General features: G+C 43.9%; 1 protein-coding gene across 3 annotated transcripts in view; it reads right to left on the bottom strand.

The window, feature by feature from the left end:
* The window catches only part of LOC127001905 (uncharacterized), a 111,638-nt gene extending 104,047 nt beyond the window's left edge, over positions 1 to 7,591 (bottom strand). For all 3 annotated transcript variants that reach the window (XM_050867139.1, XM_050867140.1, XM_050867138.1), the window contains exon 1: positions 7,392 to 7,591. In XM_050867139.1, the coding sequence (XP_050723096.1) occupies positions 7,392 to 7,508 (117 nt within the window). In that variant the 5' untranslated portion in view covers positions 7,509 to 7,591. The remainder of the gene's footprint in view (positions 1 to 7,391) is intronic.
* Between the last annotated feature and the right edge of the window lie 7,409 nt (positions 7,592 to 15,000).

The raw sequence follows: 15,000 nt of genomic DNA on the forward strand, positions 1-15,000 counted from the left end.
ATTCCCTTTTTCTGTAACATCGTGAATCTAAACTTGAGTGAAGGAAAAGCAAAAAAATAGAAGGCGACATTTACTATTGATATTTTTTCTGTAACGTCTCGAATCTTGCCTTGAGGAAAGAAAAAATATTGAAGACATTATTTATCTCTTTATACCTTTTCCTGTAAAGTCGTAAATCGAAACTGGAGGAAGGAAGAGCAAAAAGGCGATGTTTTTCTGTTGATACATTTTCTTTAACGTGAATCTGAAGCAGAGGAAAGGCAAAGAAAATAAATTGAAGACGTTATTTTTCCATCTATACCATTTTCTGTCACGGCGCAAATCTCAAGTAGAGGAAAGGAAAAGAAAATAGAGGAGAGGGAGAAAGAGAAGAGGAGAAGAAAGAAGAAAAGAGAAAGAGAATGAGGAAAGAAAGGAAGACGAAGAAGACCAAAAAATAAGGAGGTGGAATAGGAGATGTTTTTTTCTATTAATATATTTTTTTGTGTAGCGCTGCAAATCTCAACTAGAGGAAAGGAAAAGAAAATAGAGAGGGAGAAAGAGAAGAGGAGGAGAAAGAAGAGAAGATGATGAGAATGAGGAAAGAGAGGAAGAAGAAGACCAAAAGATAAGGAGATGGAATAGATGTTTGTTTTCTATTAATATATTTTTTTCTGTAGCGCTGCAAATCTCAACTAGAGGAAAGGAAAAGAAAATAGAGGAGAGGGAGAAAGAGAAGAGGAGAAGAAAGAAGAAAAGAGGATGAGAATGAGGAAAGAGAGGAAGATGAAGACCAAAAGATAAGGAGGTGAAGATGTTTGTTTTCTAATATATTTTTTCTCTAGCGCCGCAAATCTGAGCTCGAGGGAAGGCAAAGAAAAACAAGTGAACCGCGTGGCAGCGTGAGGCAGACAGGTGTTCCAGGTGCGCCGAGTCCCTTAATGACTCTCCAGGTAATCACGCGGCCTGATGACTCCCAGCGTGACACCTCCTTTTCCTCCTCCTCTTTCCCCTCTTCTTCTTCTTTCTTCTCTTCTTCCTCCTATTCCTTTTCCAGGCACCTCGTTATCTTCTGTTCTTCCCCGTTCTCCTCTCAGTTCTCGTTCTCTTTTATCTTCTCCTCCTTCTTTTTCACATCCTTTTCTTCTATTCTTCGTCCCACTCTCTATCCTCATTCTCCCTTTTTCTTCTCGTTCCTCATCCTCTTTTCTTATCCTTTCTCCTCCTCTTCTTACGCGTGATACCTCCTTTTCCTTCTCCTCTTTCTCCTATTCTTCTTCTTCTTTCTTCTCTTCTTATGAAGAGATTATATTTAGCATTTGTAAGACCACACCTAGAATACGCCGTTCAGTTCTGGTCACCGAACTTTATCAAAGATCAAGTTTTGCTAGAAATGATACAGCGACGAGCAACCAAACAAATTCCAGCGCTCCGAAACTTGCCATATGACGAGCGTTTAAAGCGTTTAGATATGTTTTCCCTAAAAAAGCGAAGGATAAGAGGGGACCTAATTGAAGTGTTCAAAATCCTTCATGGATTCTACAACATTAAACCAGATAGTCTATTTCAGAGAGACACCAACACAATAACACGCAGCAACGGTATGAAGTTAAAGAGAAACCGATGTAACACATTGGTGCGCAAAAGTTTTTTCAATAATAGAATCGTCGATCACTGGAATAGACTCCCACCGTCAGTAGTTAGCGCACAGAGTATCAATAGCTTCAAGTCTTCATTGGATAAGTACTTCAGGGATATAAGATTATACTGACCCTTCTTCGCATGTTTTCAGACAGATTGCAGCAAGACGTCAACCCAAATTCATATTATTCTCCCCCACAACCTAGATTACAAGTAGCGTAAGTTAACAATAGAGTAAAGCAACAGTTAATGTCCGCATGACAGGTGGAGTGAGGCGTGGGTGCAGTAAGGTGACAGGTTACTGGTGCCGTGCCTAGTACCGCCGGTAAAACGAGGATCAAGCCTCCACCTGTGCCCCTGAAACTACACCTCACCCATCGTGAGTATTAGGGGGGATCCTGAGGCTGCCCTGTGCAGGTCACCCGTCCCCTTCCATTCTCCTTGTGTTTCTGTGTTCTTATGTTCTTATGTAATGAAGTCATTTTCCCCCACAGCTTAGGTTACCAGTAGTGTAAGTTATGGGTAGTAATTTCCTCTTATTTCTCTCTTTACTGTAAAATTTCCATGTCCCTTTCTTCCTTAAAGGTACATGGTGTTCTCTTCTAACTATTTCCTGCCGGCACGTTGCAGGAGGGAGAGGTGGGTGGGGAGGAGCCTTCATCTATTCTGTCCTGTCCTACCACACGTAGATTACTAGTAGTAGCGGTAGTAAACAGACACCCTCGCCATAGACCGATAGGTCTTCTGGTGTCTGTTTTTCCTATGTATTCCTATGTATCCTCCTCCTTCTATTCTTCGTCCTACTCTCAATCCTCATTCTCCTCTTTTCTTCTCGTTCCTCATCCTCTTTTGTTATCTTTCCTCCTTCTCTTCTTCTTACTCTTTCTCCTCTTCCTCCTTTTCCACGTCCTTATCTTCTGCTCTTCTTCTTTTTCCTCTCAGTCCTCATCCTCATCCTCTTCTCCTTTCTCCTTCTTCTCTTTTCTCCTCCTCCTTTGCTATCTCCTCATCTTCTGTTCTTCTTCGTTCTCTTTTCAGTCCTTATCCTCACGATCTTTTCCTCTCCTTACTCCTCCTCTTCTCTTCTCCCTCCTCCCTTTTTTTATCTTTTTTTCTTTCTTTCTACCTTCTTTCCCCCTTCCTTTCTCCTCCTCTCTGAAAACCGTCCCCAACAGCGTTCGTACCTTCCACCTGATGCACAGTTTCAGGGTCGGCCTCTCTCGGTCTCTCGGCTCTTTCGTGTTAACTCGTTCCCCTGATGACGACCATTTCGAGGGACTCCCCGCCTCCGCCGCCCGTCCTAGCCTGCGAGCCTCCAAGTTAGTGCTCATTTGTGTGTTGGTGAAGCCTTGTCCCTGCCTGCCTTCATTCCTCGTTATGTTAGTTATATCTTTCGTTATTTTCGTCGTTTCTTTCATCATACTGCCATTATTTCCGTTTTGTGAGGTTTCGTTTGTACTTTTTCCTTCCTCATTCTTTTCTTTTTCTTTCTTTCTGTCTTCTTCTATTGTCGTTTTCATTTGTGTGTCGGTAAAGTCTTGTTCCTTTTTTTTCTTTCTTCCTTCCTTTCATCTTTACTTCCTTCCTCCTCCTTCCTTTTATCCTTCCATTATTGATTTCGTTTGGTGAGGTTTTATATGTACTCTTTTCTCATTCTCTTTCTTCTAGTTTTCTTTGTTTCTGTCTTTATTTTCGTTTTCATTTCTGCGTTTTGGTTGTCTTGTTCCTGTTTTCCACATTCTTTTAGTTCCCCCAATTTTTTTTTCCGTTCTTTCATCTCCATTTTCGTTTTCTCATTTATTTATTTTTCTCTTCTTTTCCGTTCCTCCATTTTTTCTTTTATTTTCTCCCTTTCTTTTGGTTCTTTCATCTATTTTCGTTTCCATTTGTGTGTTTTGGTTAAGCTTCGCTGTGACCTTTTCTTCATTCCTTCTTTCTGTCTTGCTTGTCATCTCTCACTTAGTTTCCATTTCTGTAGTTCGGTGGTTTCCTTCCTACCTTTCATTATTGTAGTAGTTTTTTTTTTCGTCCTTCCAGTACCGTTTTTTTTTTATTTGTGGGTTTTATTGGTACTGTACTGTCTGTTCATGCGTGTGGCGAGGATATTGAGATCTCGGAAATTTTCACATACCTTGGTAGCGTAGTTCAACCAAACGTGGGTCTCGCAAGGAAGTCTTACGGCGGATTGGCCCACGGTGTTAAGGACTCGCTCAGCACAAGTATATGGCGTTGTCGATACCTGCGCAGAAGGACAAAAACCCGGATCTTCAAGTCGTTTGTGCTCCCTGGTTTACTCTTTGGCTGAGAGACATGGGGCCGTATTTTAAGACATCATCGCTTCTCACATAAACTATTTCTAAAGGTCAAAGAGGGGATCAATCTGTTTTTCATGAGTGTTTTTTAAGGTTCATGGCACAGAAGAAGGGTCAAACTACCACCAGGGTCATAAAACTACCCCTGGAAAGGCCTACAGCTCCTACGAAAGCCATGTCAAATATGTGAACTTGGGCGACGAAATGTTTTAAAATACGACCAATGGACACTAGATGGGGACTTGGAGAGGCGCACTGATGGCTTTGGTAATAAGGGTCGACGCAGAATCATGGGATATCGGTATGACGTATGACCATATTGATTGATCGATAGATTGGTTTAATTTCTACCTTTTCCTCATATTTTTAGTGTTTCCTTTCTTTGTGTCCTTCCTTTCATCCGCCCATCTCTTATTTTCGTTTCCATTTGTGTATTTCTTGTGAAACCTCGTTGCTACCTTTTCTCAATTCTTTTATTTCTTCCTTTCATCTTTCTAAATCTATTATCCTTCCCCTTTCTGCTACTCCCCCTGTCTTCCATCAGTCCTACATTCGGTTATTCCTCGCCCTCTTTCGCTCTTCCATATTTTTTTGTGTGATTTTAGTTCTTTCCGAATTTCCTTTCTTCCCTGCATCCCTGATTTTACGTCTGTCTGTTTGCTGTCACGTCGCCTCTCTGCCTGTTTTCAGTCCTCCGTTTCTTGCTATTGTCCTCTCTTTCTTTCTTTCTTTCTTTCTTTCTTTCTTTCGTCCATCAAACCTTCCCGCCTGACTACCTCCCTTTCCTTTATTCATTCTTCCTTCCTTCCTTCCTTCCTTCCTTCCTTCCCCCTTCCTTCCTTCCTTCCCCTCTTCCTTCCTTCCTTCCTGTTTGCCTATCTTCCTCTTTCATCCTTCCTTCTTTCCTTTATTCCTTACTCCTTTTTTCCTCCTTTCATCCTTTCTTCTATCTTTCCACATCCGCAAACCATCCACACACACACACACACACACACACACACACACACACACACACACACACACACACACACAAAGAGTCAAGCCTGCGAAATGGTTCCTCTTCGCCGTTCCATTAAGAGCTTAAGTTTGGCGACAGAAACCAAAAAAGGAACTTACTCAGAATGTGTTGCGGAAAACCTTTAATATCACCTGACACACACACACACACACACACACACACACACACACACACCTGTTTCCACTCCCACCTGTTCACCTGTGATTCTGTATTTACCTTGAGGCTTAACGAGACAAGCAATTATTGAGGAGGATAATGGAAGGAGGGAAGGAAGGAAGGTGAGAGAGAAAGAGAATAACAAACATAAGAGAGAGAAAGAAAAGGCGTGAAGAAGGAGGATAAAAGGGGATTTACGTAAGAGGGGAAAGGGAAAAAAGAAAAAGAAGAGGAAGAATGGAAAGACAAAAGCGAAATATAAGTTATGTGGATTGATAAAGATAAGATAGATGGATAGATAGATAGATAGATAGAGAGATAGTGGAGGAGGAAAAAGATAAAAAAAGGAAATGAAGAAAAAGAAAGGAAGGACAAAGCGAAATAAGATAATGTGGGAAATATGGATAAAGAGAGAGAGAGAGAGAGAGAGAAGTAAAAATGAGAGTACCATAAGGGAGAAAAATAAAATCAAGAAAAAAAAAAACACGAGAAAAAATATTGATAAAAAACAACTCTCCCCCTATTCCTCTTCCTCCTCCTCCTCCTCCTCCTCCTCCTCCTCCTCCTCCTCCTCCTCCTCCTCCTTCCCTGCAGCCATAACTACTATTCCTTTTTACGACCATTAAAAAGATTCACCCATTAGTTTTTTTTTCTTTGTACTCGTATGAAACAGGAAGCAAGTGTGACGCGGCTCTGTTGTGTTGCTGTTCTATTTTTGTCCCTGTTTGTTTTTTTTGTTTATGCGTAAGTTTGTGTGTTCTTGTTTGTTTGTTTCCGTTTGTTCTTGTTTGTCTGTTTGTTTATGTCTGTCCTCGTTTGTATCTTTGTGTATGTGTTTGTGTGTTCTCGTTTGTTTGTTTATCCTTGCTTGTTTGCTTTCCATGTTTACTACTGTGTTTGTGTTGTTTGTTTATCACCGTTTGTTCTTGTTTGGCTGTTTGTTTATGTCTGTCCTTGTTTGTATCTGTGTTTGTGTATCTTTGTGTATGTGTTTGTGTGTTCTCGTTTGTTTGTTTATCCTTCCTTGTTTGCTTTTCTGTGTTTGTGTTTTGTTTATTTCCGTTTGTTCTTGTTTGTGTTTGTTTTTGTGTCATTGTTTGTATCTTTGTGTTTCTGTATGTGTTTCTGTGTTCTCGTTTGTTTGTTTATCCTTCCTTGTTTGCTTCTCTGTGTTTGTGTTGTTTTTTTATCACTGTTTGTTCTTGTTTGTCTGTTTGTGTATGTCTGTCCTTGTTTGTATCTTTGTGTTTGTGTTTGTGTGTTCTTGTTTGTTTGTTTATCCTTCCTTGTTTGCTTCTCTGTGTTTGTGTTGTTTGTTTATCACTGTTTGTTCTTGTTTGTCTGTTTGTTTATGTCTGTCCTTGTTTGTATCTTTGTGTTTGTGTTTGTGTGTTCTTGTTTGTTTGTTTCTCCTTCCTTGTTTGCTTCTCTGTGTTTGTGTTTCCTTATTTTATCATTTTTATTTCCATTTCCTCTTTAATCCTCTTCCTCCCTTCTTCAATTCCTAACTTTTATTACTTACATTCCCTTCTATTCTCTTCTTCAATTTCTCCCTTTATCTCTTGTGTTCCCTTCTTCCTTCTATCCTCTTCCTTCTCCAATTCCTCCCTTTATCATATACGTTCCCTTCTTCCTTCTTTCCTCTTCCTTCTTCATTTCCTCCGTTTATCTTTTATGTTCCCTTCTCCCTTCTATCCTCTTCCTTCTTCAATTCCTCCTTTTATCTTTTATGTTCCCTTCTTCATTCTATCCTCTCCTTTTTCTTCTCTACCTACTTTCATCTCTTTCATCTCCTGTTCTCTCCCTTTTCCCTCTTCCTCCACTTCCTTAATTCTTCACTCTCCCTCCCTTCCTCAATTCTTCACCCTCCTTCTTTCCCTCTCTTCCTCAGTCTCTTTCTCTCTCCCTTCCTGCAGCCTTCAAACTCCCTCCCTTCCTCAATCCCTCCCTTCGTTCATCAATCTTTCTCCCTCAGTCTCTTTGTTTCTCCCTTCCCCAAACCTTCAAACTCCCTCTCTTCTTCAATTCTTCACCTTCCTTCTTTCCCTCTCTTCCTCAATCCTTACCTCCCTCCCTTCGTTCATCAATCTTTCTCCCTCAGTCTTTCTTTTTCCCTTCTTCACCCTCCTTCTTTCCCTCTCTTCCTCAATCTTTACCTCCCTCCCTTCGTTCATCAATCTTTCTCCCTCAGTCTCTTTCTTTCTCTCTTCCCCAAGCCTTCACACTCTCTCCCTTCTGCAATCCCTCATCTTCCCTCCCTCCTCAAAAAACCTTACTTCACGCACCTCGAGGCAGGACCAGGAGAGGAAGAGCTTGTCGTACTTCCTGGCGAGATGGTTGGCTACTCTGCACAGGCCCGGCTCGACGCCACCAATGAGGGCCCGGGTGGAGGGGGACATCATCTGGGTCAGGAGGTACTCAACGCCGTGACGCTCCGTGCACGTGAAATCTGCCGGGAAGAAAGGAGAGGCCCGTTAGGGTAGCAATGTAAGAGGTTTTCAACGTTGAGGTATCTGTACATGTAAAATCTGACTTCGAAATGTGAGAAGGCTATTGATGTAGACTCGGCTGGGTTAACTTTGGGTTAGGTTTCGTTTAGGCTAGGTTAGGTTAGGTTAGGTTAGGTTAGGATGTGTTAGGTTAGGTTAGGCTAGGTCAGGTTAAGCTAGGTTAGGTTAGGATAGATTAGGTTTGGAATAGGTTAGGATGTCTTAGATTAGGTTAGGATACAAGATAGGTTTGTGTAAAGTTAGATTTTGTTAGATATATTCATATAGATATAGCCAGATAGGTATAGATAGATAGATATATACAGATAGGCATAGATAGATAGATATAGATAGATAGGTATAGATAGATACATATAGACAGATAAGTATAGATAGATAGATATATACAGATAGGTATAATAAGATAGGTAGATAGAATGAAAGAAAGAAATGGAGAAGAAATTACCAAAAGATATATTCACCAACACACACACAAAAAAATATTTTAATGGAGTATCGTCATTTCTGTCAATACCTCAAGACTTTTCAAGAAATTTATACGACTACAGAATTTTCTTTTAATGGAGTTGGACAAGAATGAAGAGGAGAATAAGAGACAAGTAGGAGGAAGAGAGAGAGAGAGAGAGAGAGAGAGAGTGTTTGTGTGTATGTGTGTGCGCCCGCAAGAGTATGTGTACCAATGAGTGTGCGTGTGTGTGTGTGTGTGTGTGTGGGTGTGAGTGGGTGTAACAAACTCACAAGTACCAGACGGAAAAAGAAAGCGAAAGAATTCCAACAAAAGTTTTTAGTGGAATCGTGGGAGTTGGGGCAGTGAGGAGAGGAGGAAGAGGAAGGGAAGAAAAGGGATGGGCGGGGAAGGGAAAGGAAGGGCAGAAGGGAGCTGAGGAAATTTAGAGGTAGAGGAAAGGAAAGGAAAAGGGAGCTAAAGTAAGGTAGATGAAAGGAAGGGAAAAGGAAGAAAGGAACAAGGGGAGCTGAAGAAAAAAAGTAAAGATGAGGGTTAAAAATGGGAAAAAAAGGGGAGAGTAGTGAGTGGGGGAGAATTAAAGGGAAGGAGAATGTGAGAACCAGGAAGAAAGGGGGAATGAGGAAAAGAAAGAAAGAGAGGAAGGGAAAATGAAGTAAAGGTAACGAAAGAGACAATTAAAAAGAGTAAAGTCAAAATATAAATAGGAAGAGAAAGGAAAATAGAGAAGTTGAAAAAAGGGAAGGGAAGATAAATGATAAATTAATGTATTTTGAAAAAGGGACCAGTAGAAAGGAATTTTAGGGAAAGAGGCAAGAAAAATAAGAGGAAAAAAAACGAGATGAAAACAAAAATACTCAACTGGTGTTTTTTGGTTTTGATATAAATGAAATAAATAAAGATAGATAGATAGATAGATAGATAGACAGAAAGTGAGACTGCAAGATACAGAAAAAGAGTGCTACTACTACTACTACTACTACTACTACTACTACTACTACTACTACTACTACTACTACTACTACAACAACTGCCATCACTTCTACTACTACTACTACTACTACTACTACTACTACTACAACTACTACTACTACTACTACCACTACTATTACTACTACTATCAAAACCACTACCACCGTCACCACAAATACAACTATAAGCATCAAAACTCAGCACCAGAGATGGATAAAAACAAAGGCCACACGAACGCTGACAAAGGAACAAGGGATCAAATACTACATCATAAGCTACTCGATCCCTTTAGACTAAGCTGGAAAAAAGGGTTCAGCGTTAAAGAGAAAGGTTTAAGTCCATATACCAAAGCGTTGATTGTTCTCCCTTTAAGCCCTATAAATAAAGGCATGGGGAGGCAGGGGGGATGGGGGGGGCGAAGAGAGAGAGAGAGAGAGAGAGAGAGAAATATATAAACAAAGATAAGAAGAGTGAAAGAAAAAAAAGAGAATTTACAAGCAAGAAAAAAATGAAACAATGATGATAATGATAGATAAATATAGATAGATAGATAGATAAATAGATAGATAGATAGATAGATAGATAGATATAGAGATGCAGACTGACAAGATACTGAAGATGACAAACTACGAAAGAAAAATTGAGGAGGAAAAAGAGGAAATGAAACACGACGACGAAGAAGAGGAAGAGAAGAAGGAGGAGGAGGAGGAGGAGGAGGAAAAGGAAGAGGAAGATCAAAAGGAAACAAGAAAGATGAAACATATCACTCTCTCTCTCTCTCTCTCTCTCTCTCTCTCTCTCTCTCTCTCTCTCTCTCTCTCTCTCTCTCTCTCTCTCCCAGACAATAGACTCACACTGGATCACATTAACAGATTGTCGCCAAGAATAGGAAAGAGAGAGAGAGAGAGAGAGAGAGAGAGAGAATTAAGTTCCTCTGCTTTCTCTATTTTCTTTGCCTTTTTTCCTCTGATACATCAATTTCCTATTTCATTTTCTTTTTTCTTTCATATTCTTAATCTTCTTCATATTATCATTATTATTATTATTGTTATTATTATTATTATTATTATTATTATTATTATTATTATTATTATTATTATTATTATTATTATTATTATTATTATTATTATTATTATTATTCAACTTTTAATGTTTCTCTCTACCATTAGCAATTCCTCCTCTTTTCACTCCTCCTCCTCCTCCTCCTCCTCCTCCTCCTCTTCCTTCTCCTCTTTGTCATACGCGAGAAACTTTTGCCTGCTACTTTTGTGTTTGTGTAAGTTCCTCCTCCTCCTCTTCTTCCTCTTCTTATTCCTCTCACTTGGGAGCATCAACATATTTCTCGCGGGATGTTGCAGCTACACTCAGAGGAAGAGGAGGAGGAGGAGGAGGAGGAGGAGGAAGAGGAGGAGGAGATAATTTACAGAAAAAAAATATATGCAAGTGTGGTAAAAAGAAATTGTGAGAGAGAGAGAGAGAGAGAGAGAGAGAGAGAGAGAGAGCTGTGTGTGGAGCTACTCTGTCCGTGTGAAGCCCTCCACGGCCTGCAGCCAGCCAAACTGTCCAAACCTGGCCTGCGCAGACTGCTTCAATGATGGCCCTTTCTGCTGCTCCACGACTGAGGGACTGAGGCGAGCAGCCGGCATTCCTCACCCCGTCACCTACGCGGCCGCTGATGACACACCGCCCAGCACGCCAGCAACCTCCCAGCCCGACCCGCTCGCCCCACAACCACCAATTGAAACGGAGGAGGACAGCGCCGTCACGGAGGATCTTCTCTCCAACCCGCCTGAAGGCCTTGTTGACATCATTCTCCGACTAAGGAATGAGGTACACGGCCTTAAGTGCATTGTGGAGACATATCGGGCGCGGAGTGAAAGAACGAGGAAGCAAAGAGAAGCCTTGGTTGAAACCGTCAGCTCCATGGACTCCCTGGCACAAGTTGAACAGGAAACCCCCATCCCTCCCCCCACCACACGAGCCCCAAGTGCCCTGCCAAGTAAAATTGACCAGGGCTGGCAGGAGGTGTGCTCCTCCCACCCCAGGTGGCGCGGCTGGTGGGAATCAGGGAAGCCTAGAGCACTGAGGAAGGTGTCTCACGACCCCTCAGAAGACGCCGAGACAACCCCACCCCCTCGCCGCCGGCCGGGCCAACCCACCCAGGCCACACAGACCCCCCCGCCCTCTGTCAGAAACAGAAACCCTCCCTCTCCTGGCCGATCCACTCCTACCCCCTCCCGTCCTCCCCGCCACCATCACCACTACAACCGCGGACGCAGAGACACACCACGGCACACACACCATCGCCCCCAAACCCTCTGGACTCAGGCCTCACCACCCTTCTGTGGCAGGTGCCGTCAACGCGGCCACACAGTCAATCACTACACTGAGACCATCTGCGACTTCTGTGGCCGACGTGGGCACCTCGCTGACCAGTGTCGCAAGAGGCAGGCAGAGGCAAAGCGAAGTCTTGAGTGTGCGTACTGCCAGCGGCGAGGACACACCGATGACGAGTGTTACGCTCGAGCCGCCGACACCAGACAGGAACGACTGCTTCGAGCAATCCTGTCTGAGCACCAGCCACCCATCACCCAGCCTGCTCCCTACCAGCAAGCGGTGCACGCCCCGCCCTACCCATCCTGGCCTCATCCCCCGCACACTCCCCTTCCGCTGATCCGATAAGGCGATACAGACACCAGCGGCCTCAAGATTCTGTCCGCCAACGTACGAGGCTTTAGGACCAACATCGGGGAGCTGACACACGCCTTCGTCCTCAGGCACCACATCGACATAGTGGTGACAGTGGAGACCTTCCTGGACGACACATGCGCCACCAACTATGATAAGATACCCGGGTACTCGCACTGGGCCAGACGAGACCGCCACACAGGACAGGGGGGAGGCATTGCTGTTTGCCACCGAAACGGCCTGCAGATGGACGCCCTCACCACAGACACTCCCCTGGAAATGGAGATGATGTTCCTCCGCATCATTCTCGAGGACAGGAGCGCTCTGCTACTCTGTGCCATGTACCGGCCACAGTGGCAAGGCAGCGCCCCCCTCATCTACCTCACAGAGCACCTGGACGACCTTATGGCTGCCCACAGCTGTCAGTACGCGATGGTTGTGGGCGACCTAAACCAACACCTGGTGGCGAGGGCCTTCACCGAGCTCACAGCGGTGCATGGATTGCACAACCATGTTGAGTTCCCGACACATCAGCGTGGATCGAGGCTCCCTGGACCCTGTGCCCTGGATATAGCTGGCGCGTTCGACTCCGTTTGGCACCGCGGTCTGACGGCGAAGCTACAGCAACTAGGCATCACGGGCGACCTGCTCCGCCTGCTCTCAAACTACCTGTTAGGCCGGAGCCTCCGCGTAGCAATCAACGGAAGCACCTCGACCAGCTTCCCGGTGGAGGCCTCCGTTCCACAGGGGTCCGTCCTTGGACCTATTCTGTGGAACATATACTTTAACGACCTCCTGCAAACCATCCCGGCAGCAAGCGCCTACGCCGACGACTGCACCCTCTCCAGAACATACAAGAGGGAGGAAGCCCAGGACGTGATAGAGTCCGTCAACAGACAGTTGGCAGACATAATGGCCTGGGGAAAGAGGTGGCAAGTCAGGTTTGCCCCTGACAAAACCCAGGCCATGGTGATATCACGTTCTCGGGAGGACGCGAGGCAACTCCACGGCAGACTGAGATTCGGGAACGACACCATCCCTCTGCAGGCCAGCGTCGACATCCTGGGCGTGGAGGTGGACTCCCAGCTGCGGTTCGACCGTCACCTTGAAAGGGTGGCGCATAAAGCCTCCCAGAAGGTGAACCTCCTGCGCCGCATGAAGAACCTCCTCGATGCTGAAGGCCTGAACACCCTCTATAAGGCACAAGTCCGTCCAGTGATGGAGTATGCACCGCTCACCTGGATGGCCAGCGCCCGCTGCCACCTCAACCTGCTAGACAAGGTGCAGAGGAGGGCTGAACGCCTCATCAACGGCACCCAGCACCACCGACGAGCCAGTGGGAGACACAGCGACAACAACATCGACAGCAACAACAACAACAACAACCACACGAGGGACGGGCAAGAGCAGCCACGAACCAGCTGAACAGCCTGGAGCACCGTCGCCGCGTCGCTGCCCTGACGGTGCTACACAAGGCACAAGTGGGCCTAGTGATCCACCTGACGGACCTGAGGGCTACCTGGAGGAGGTCTGAGCGCAGCACGAGAACGGTGCTGAGCAACGCCTCCCTCCTGGAAGTGCCAATGGCCCGCTCCAGCACCCACCAACGTGCCTTCTCCATCGCAGCGGTGGTGTGGTGGACCGACCTCGCTGCTGATGTGGACGTGACACAACTGTCCACTCAGCAGATGAAGGTTGCGTCCCACAGGTGGCTACTCCTACACCCACCGTAAACATGTATATAATTGTAACCTCGGCAGAAGCTTTTAAATAGCTCCCCAACGGTCGGGGGAACTTTAGCATAGAAAAATAATACTGCCATGTACTAATGTACTGAACATGTTTAAATAAAGAGAGAGAGAGAGAGAGAGAGAGAGGATTTTTTTAACTTCTTGAGAACTTTCTTTTGCTTTTTCTCTCCTTCCTTCCTTCCTTTCCTTTACCTCGTCCTCCTCCTCCTCTCATCTTCTCTTTCATCTTCTTATCACTTTCAAATCTTTTCTATCTTCTTTCTTTCATTTTTCCTCTTCCTCCTTGCCCTTCACTCCTCCTCCTCCTCCTCCTCTTCCTCGTTTCTTCCATCCTTCCTCCTCCTTCTCCTCTTCCTCTTTCTCTCGATGCCACTCCCGAAATTGGCCTCTTTGCATAGCCTCCTCTCTCTCTCTCTCTCTCTCTCTCTCTCTCTCTCTCTCTCTCTCATGAGAGAGAGAGAGAGAGAGAGAGAGAGAGAGAGAGAGAGAGAGAGAGAGAGAGAGAGAGAGAGACTTAATTATAATGTTTAAATTAAGAAGTTCAATTATTAACTTTCCTTTTAAGAGTCTTCTGGAGATGAAGTTTGTAAATAGATTAATATGGCTAAGTTACCCCTTCCTTCCTTCCTTCCTTCCTTCCTTCTTTTTTTCCCCTTCCTTTCTATCCTTTTTTTCCTCTCTTCCTATCCTCATTTTCTCTTTCTTCCTTACTTCCTTCTTTCCATGCTTTCTTTTCTTCATTCCTTCCTTTTATTTTATTTTCCATTCCTCTTTCCTTCCTCTCTTCCTTTTTTTCCTTTCTTGCTTCTTTTCTTTCTCTCCTTTTCATCTTTCCCCTTTCCCTTTCCTTCTTTCACTCTCCTTTTTTCTCTTTTACTTTCTTCTTTACTTCCTTCCTCCTTTCCTTATTTCACTCCTTTTCTCCTTCATTCATCTCTTCCTTCTTTCCTTCCTCCCTTCTTTTCTTGCTCTCCTTTTCCTTACCTCCTTTCTTCTTTCGCCTTTCATTTTCTTTCTTTCTCTCTCCTTTTTTTTTCTAATCCACTTTCTTTCTTAATTCTTGCATCTTCTCCTCTCTTCCATCATTCCCTCGTTCAATCTTTTCTTTCTCTCTTTCTTCCTTACCTCCTCTTTCTCTTTACCCCTTCATTTTCTTTCTTTCTCTCTCCTTTATTTTCTCCTCAACTTCCTTCCTGTCTTCCTTCCTTCTTTCTTTCTTAATACTTTCTTTTCGTCCTCTCTTTCTTCTTTCTTTCTTCATTACCTGCTTTTCCTCTTTTCCCCATTACTTTTCTTTCTCTTTTTTTTTCTCCTCCACTTTCTTCCTTTCTTAATTATTTCCTGCCTTTCTTTCTCTTCCTCCTTCCATCTTTCTTTCCCATTACTTCTTCCCAACATTCCTTTTCCTCTTCCTTCTTTTGAATATCTCTTTATCTATATCATATTTTTCCTTCCTTCTCCGCTTCCTTCTTTTCTACTTTCTATCTCTCATATTTTCTTTCTTTCT

This window comes from Eriocheir sinensis, chromosome 22 (genome assembly GCF_024679095.1).
Source record: "Eriocheir sinensis breed Jianghai 21 chromosome 22, ASM2467909v1, whole genome shotgun sequence".
Lineage (NCBI taxonomy): Eukaryota > Metazoa > Arthropoda > Malacostraca > Decapoda > Varunidae > Eriocheir > Eriocheir sinensis.